At 45.5% G+C, this 6,181-nt stretch overlaps 1 protein-coding gene across 1 annotated transcript; it reads left to right on the top strand.

Moving 5' to 3' along the window:
* The first annotated feature begins 817 nt into the window (after positions 1-817).
* LOC147890770 (pentatricopeptide repeat-containing protein At2g39620-like) lies at positions 818-5,583 on the top strand. The gene is made up of 2 exons (XM_087389272.1): positions 818-1,057; positions 1,141-5,583. Exons 1-2 carry the CDS (start codon positions 887-889, stop codon positions 5,083-5,085), a joined length of 4,116 nt encoding a protein of 1,371 aa, XP_087245398.1. The 5' UTR covers positions 818-886; the 3' UTR covers positions 5,086-5,583.
* Positions 5,584-6,181: the final 598 nt, after the last annotated feature.

Here is a 6,181-nt window from a genome sequence, read left to right as displayed (position 1 = left end):
GCCCATAGTAGAGGGGAGAATGCTTTAATAGCATGTGCTTATGGATCTCATCTGTCATTATTACTTCGAAAAAACCTCCGGTTGCATAATGAACCTTTTACACAAAGCATCCACCCAAAGTGCGTGTCAGCCAACCACATCTATAGCAGTTGGCATGCGTCCAGGGAAAACAATTATCACTGCATTCTTGCTATATTCCCTACATGATCCACAGTATCATCCACCCCAATCATAATACAGTCTATGGGTAAGGATGACCCTGCAAATGTTTCTCATGAGGCACGATTAGTGTATGAAGTTATGCATGGGGATTGCTTTTGCTTCTTGTTTTGAGCCACTCTTTCTTTATTGAAGGTCTTATCATTCTGATAAGTAGCCATTCTAACTGAAGAAGAAGGATCTCCAAGCTTTAACACAACACCAAAAGTCCGTGAATTCAAACTAGAAAAGCTGAAGTCAGGTTGATAAGAGCGAGTAACAGAAACCGGTGAGCATTAAAAGATCTCTCTCTCTCTCACACACATCCACACACACAAGTGCAAGAGTGTTTGCAAACACACACATTATCACACATGCATATAAATGCACACATATGGAGGAGTGAGGACGTGCAACAAACATATGGATACGCATATGCACACATGGACATGCAATACACATGAGAGTGCTCATTCACACTCATAGAAAGGACACAAATACATAAAGAAGCGATCATTCATTCAATCAATATGCACCCTCAAAGAAATGATAATGCATTCTGTTTATTTGATGAAGAAACGATCATTCATTCCATACATATAATGCGGCGCACCCTCATTCCTCAAAGAAGCTATGGAGCTCTAACGTACATGGCGAAGACGACTGGTCGGCAGCTCATAACGCTGGGATGGCTTCCCCCAAGGCTTCTTGCGGGAAGCAACGACACAGTGGCGTGGTGGTGGAGACGTGTTTGCCTTCATTGCAACAGTCGATATTCGCACCGATTACAGTTCTTCTCCTACCCGCTGGACATGCTTCATATGTAGAGCGCTTATGGTGCGACAATCGAAAGAGAAAAGTAAGTCTTCGACGAGCCTCAAGTACTTGATTCGCGCAGGTCAAACTGTAGATTGGCTAGTCTGACGAGTCTCTTGTAAACAGAAAAGTTCTCCAGATTTCAAGCGTAAGATTAGAAAGGAATCGCTATGGATAGACTGCCGGTACAATCCAGGTTGTGTCAAGGACACTCTCGAGAAAAACGCCGAGGTATCAGTCCAAGCATCCAAAGCACAAGATTTGCGAGAAAAGAATGGGTGGGAAGCGCTTACTTTAGAGGAGGCACTCACGTCTATGGAAAGGATGCCCCAGCCGCCTTCGGTTCAGCACCTTACATGCATTTTACACAAGTGCAGAACAAAGAAAAATCTAGCATATACCAAGCGTTTGTATGCGTACATGTGCAAAAATGGGCTGGAAGATCACAGGTCTTTTGGGAACTACCTTGTGCCAATGTTGGTGAAAGTTGGAAGATTGTGCGACGCTGAGCAGGTGTTTAACAAGTTGGCTGATCGGAATGTGTATTCTTGGACTTCTCTTATTATGGCTTACATCGAATGTGGGGAACCACAGCATGCCCTCAACCTTTACCGGACAATGCAAGAGGAAACAGTCTATCCTAGCAGGTGTACCTTCATGGCACTACTGAAGGCGTGTGTTAGGCTGAAAGATGAAGAAAGAGGCTTAGAACTACACGCTGAGATTGCTAGAATGGGGCTGGAAAGACATCTTTTTGTTGGCAGCACCTTGGTGGATATGTATGCCAAATGTGGTTCACTTGCAAAAGCCCAGGAAGCCTTTGACAGGCTGCCAGTTCGAGATGAGGTCTCATGGAATGCATTAATCGCAGGATATGCTGAGCATGGCCTTGGCGAGGAAGCACTGAACTGTTTTGAACAGATGCAACTGGAGGGCCTCACTCCAGATGCTGTTACATTTGTTTGCAGCTTGAAAGCTTGTGGTAGCATAGGCGCCATAGACAAGGGCCTAGAAATACACACCGAGATTGCCAGAAAGGCGCTGGAAAGAGATGTTTTTGTTGGCAGTACCTTGGTGGATATGTATGCCAAATGTGGCTCGCTTGCTAAAGCACGGGAAGCATTTGACAAGGTGCCAGCTCGGGACGTAGTCTCATGGAATGCACTAATCACAGGATATGTTGAACATGGGCTTGGTGAGGAAGCGCTTAACTGTTTTGATCAGATGCCACTAGAGGGCCTCTCTCCAGATTCTGTCACCTTTAGTTGCAGCTTGAGAGCTTGTGGCAGCGTAGGAGCAATAGACAAGGGCCAGGACATACATGCTGAGATTGCGAGAAAGGGACTGGAAAGAGATCGTCCTGTTAGCAGCACATTGGTGGATATGTATTCGAAATGTGGCTTGCTTGCAAAAGCTTGGGAAGTTTTTGACAAGCTGCCTGTTCAAGATGTAGTCTCCTGGACTGCAATAATCTCAGGATATGCAGAACATGGTCTTGGTGAGGAAGCGCTGAACTGCTTTGAACAGATGCAACTGGAGGGGATCTCTCCAGATGCTCTCACATATATTTGCAGCTTGAAAGCGTGTAGCAGCATAGGAGCCATAGACAAGGGTATGGAGATTCATGCAGAGATTGCCAGAAAGGAACTGGAAAGACACCTTTTTGTTGGCGGCACCTTGGTGGATATGTATGCCAAATGTGGCTCTATTGGAAAAGCACAGGAAGCGTTTAACAAGCTGGCAGTTCGAGATGAAGTCTCGTGGACTGCACTAATTGCAGGCTATGCTGAACATGGGCTTGGTGAGGAGGCGCTCAACTGGTTCGAACATATGCAACTTGCTGGTGTTTCTCCAAATGCTGTTACATTTGTTTGCAGCTTGAAAGCTTGTGGTAGCATAGGAACCATGGACAAGGGCAGAGAAATACACAACGAGATTGCCAGAAGGGGGCTGGAAAGGGATCCTTTTGTTGGTGGCACCTTAGTAGATATGTATGCGAAATGCGGCTGGCTCGCACAAGCACAGGAAGTGTTTGACAACCTACTAGTTAGAGATATAGTCTCGTGGAATGCACTAATCGCAGGATATGCTGAGCATGGGCATGGTAAGGAAGCACTGAACTGTTTTGACGAGATGCATCTAGAGGGTCTCTCTCCAGATGCTGTCACTTTTGTTTGCAGTTTGAAAGCTTGTGGCAGCATAGGAGCTACTGACAAGGGCCTAGAATTACATGCCTATCTCTCCAGAAAGGGGCTGGAAAGAGATCCTCTTGTTGGCAGCACCTTAGTGGATATGTATGCCAAATGTGGCTTGCTCCCAAAAGCACAGGAAGTGTTTGACATGCTGCCGGTTCGAGATGCGGTCTCATGGAATGCACTAATTGCAGGGTATGCTGAGCATGGGTGTGGTAAGGAAGCCCTGGATTGTTTCCAACAGATGCAATTGGAGGGTCTCTGTCCAGATGCTGTCACGTTTGTTTGCAGCTTGAAAGCTTGTGGCAGCATAGGAGCCATAGACAAGGGCCAAGCTATACATGTTGCGCTTGCCAAACAAGGGCTGGACAGGCATCTTTTTGTTGGCAACACCTTGGTGGATATGTATGCCAAGTGTGGCTTGCTTGCAAAAGCTCGGGAAGCCTTTGAGAACCTACTGGTTCGAGATGTAGTCTCCTGGAATTCACTAATCAGAGGATATGCGGAGCTTGGGCTTGGTGAGGAAGCACTGAAGTGTTTTGATCGGATGCAACTGGAGGGTCTCTCTGTAGATGCTGTCACATTTGTTTGCAGCTTGAAGGCTTGTGGCAGCATAGCAGATATAGACAAAGGCCGAGAAATACACACCGAGATTGCCAGAAAAGGGCTTGAAAGAGATGTTTTTGTTGGTAATACCTTGGTGGATATGTATGCTAAATGTGGCTCACTTGCAAAAGCGCAGGAAGGCTTTGATAGACTGGCAGCTCGAGACCTAGTGTCTTGGAATGCACTAATTGCAGGATATGCCGAGCATGGGCTTGGTGAGGAAGCGCTCAGCTGTTTCCGTCAGATGCAAGTGGAAGGTCTCTCTCCAGATACTGTCACATTCGTTAGCAGCTTGAAGGCTTGTGGTAGCATAGGAGCCATAGATGGAGCCCAAGAAATACATGCCGAGATTGCCAGAAAGGGGCTGGAAAAAGACCTTTTTGTTGGCAACACCTTGGTGGATATGTATGCGAAGTGTGGCACCCTTCCAAAAGCAAGGGAAGCTTTTGAAAAGCTGCCAGTTCGAGACGTAGTCTCCTGGAATTCACTAATTGGTGGGTATGCCGAGCATGGGTTTGGTGAGGAAGCGTTAAACTGTTTTAATCAGATGCAACTGGAGGGTATCTCTCCAGATGCTGTCACATTTGTGAGCATTATGAAAGCTTGCGGCAGCATAGGAGCCATAGGTATGGGCCGTGAGATACATGCCAAGATTGCCAGAAAGGGGCTTGAAAGCGATCTTTTTGTTGGCAGCGCATTGGTGGATATGTATGCTAAATGTGGCTTGATTGCAAGAGCAGAAGAAGCGTTTGAGAAGCTCCCAGTTCGAAACGAGGTCTTGTGGAATTCACTAATTGCAGGTTATGCCCAGTTAGGAGAAAGTGAAATTGTTTTCCATATGCTTAAGACAATGAGAGCAGAAGGCTTAAAGCCAGGTGCGGTTACATTCTCTATTGTTCTGACTGTATGCAGTCACACTGGTCTAGTGGGTAAGGGCCAGAAGTATTTTGAGGCCATGAATAAAGACTATGGGATCACTCCAACTGTTGAGCACCACATGGGCATGGTTGATCTCCTTGGCCGTGCAGGTCAATTAGGGGAGGCGGTAGTGATGGTGAAGAAGATGCCTTTCAACCCTAGTCTTGTGGTGTGGCATATGGTGTTAGGTGCTTGTCGAAAGTGGGGTGATGTGGAGCTTGGGAAAGTGGCCTTTGAACATGCCATACAACTGGATGAAAAAGATGCTGCAGCTTATGTTGTGATGTCTAATATCTATGCAGATGCGCGCATACTGGAGGAAGAAATGAGGGTTGAGACAATGAGACTACAGTAGTTGGTGGACTGACATTGGGGGGATTGTGCATTTCTATATGGTGGGGGATAGAAGACTTCACAAAGCAAAAAAATGACTACAAAGCTAGAAGATATTTCCCTCAAAATGAGGAATGGTATCGTCGTCCACCTTTACATTCATATCCTTCAATGAGAAAGAAAGAAAGGCTAGCAGGCACAGTGAGAAGCTGCCTATCGTGTATGCCAATCAAAGCCAAGGAGACACCTCATGTTGTCAGAAGCTGCCAATCAAAGGCAAGGAGACGCCTCGTGTTGTCAGAATCTCTATGTTTGTAAGGGCCTGTCATGCAACCATTGCACTTATATCAAGGATACAGTAGCGAGTTATTCTTATTAAGGATGCAAACCGCGTTCATGCCTTGAAGGGACGAAATTCTCCTTGCGGGGACAGGAGTCTCATTTTAGAACATGTAAATTGCACTATAGATGCATGCGTCCCAGGTGAACTAAGTGGACTAGGAGACCTAACCCTATCCACACACACACACAAATGTTCTAAGCTTATATGTAATGAACTAGTGGGATAGCTAGCAAACATGTGTGCCTCTCCTTCAATTGTGCATTTGCTTTTCTGGTATTTGTTCTCCCTTGTGTTGCTTGCTGTATCCAGTGTTTTGGCATATCATTTCACATTTTTGTGGCTTTCATGTGGAGCTGTAAAGCTTTCGTTATCTCAATTTTGGTTTTCTTGTGTTTGGGAAGTGTGGACGCTTCAATAAGTATGCATGTGAGGACGGGGTCATTTTTCTTTGAGAAATGTACATCTCCCATCTCTTTTTTGTGATCACATTTGTGAGTTAATCCTGTCGATTTCTCTCAACTTTTTTGCATTCTCAATAATTGTGGGTTTCTAGTCTTCACTTTTTGTGAGAATCCATTTATGAATTTCTGCGTGCACCGTCCGGAGGTATTTTGCGTCCCTTTGGTTAATGTGAGAGTTGACTCAAGTTACCACGTCATCCTCAATTGTGGTCAAGACCAAGCTTAATTTTAGATAGCACCTTAACCTTTGGCTACTTAAAAATACAACCAAGGTTATCTTAAGTCAAGGGTCAAGAAAACGCAATCTAAGGCAA

The sequence above is a fragment of the Dipteris shenzhenensis genome, chromosome 18 (genome assembly GCF_047967505.1).
Source record: "Dipteris shenzhenensis isolate YYH24624 ecotype China chromosome 18, Dip_SZ_1.0, whole genome shotgun sequence".
Taxonomy (NCBI): domain Eukaryota; kingdom Viridiplantae; phylum Streptophyta; class Polypodiopsida; order Gleicheniales; family Dipteridaceae; genus Dipteris; species Dipteris shenzhenensis.
This window is presented reverse-complemented; position numbering and strand designations above follow the sequence as displayed.

Coding starts and splice junctions, on each gene's coding strand:
- LOC147890770 (XM_087389272.1), top strand. CDS start 887: ATGGCTTCCCCCAAGGCTTCTTGCGGGAAGCAACGACACAGTGGCGTG. Junction 1,058..1,140: donor GCGACAATCGAAAGAGAAAA/GTAAGTCTTCGA, acceptor TCTTGTAAACAG/AAAAGTTCTCCAGATTTCAA.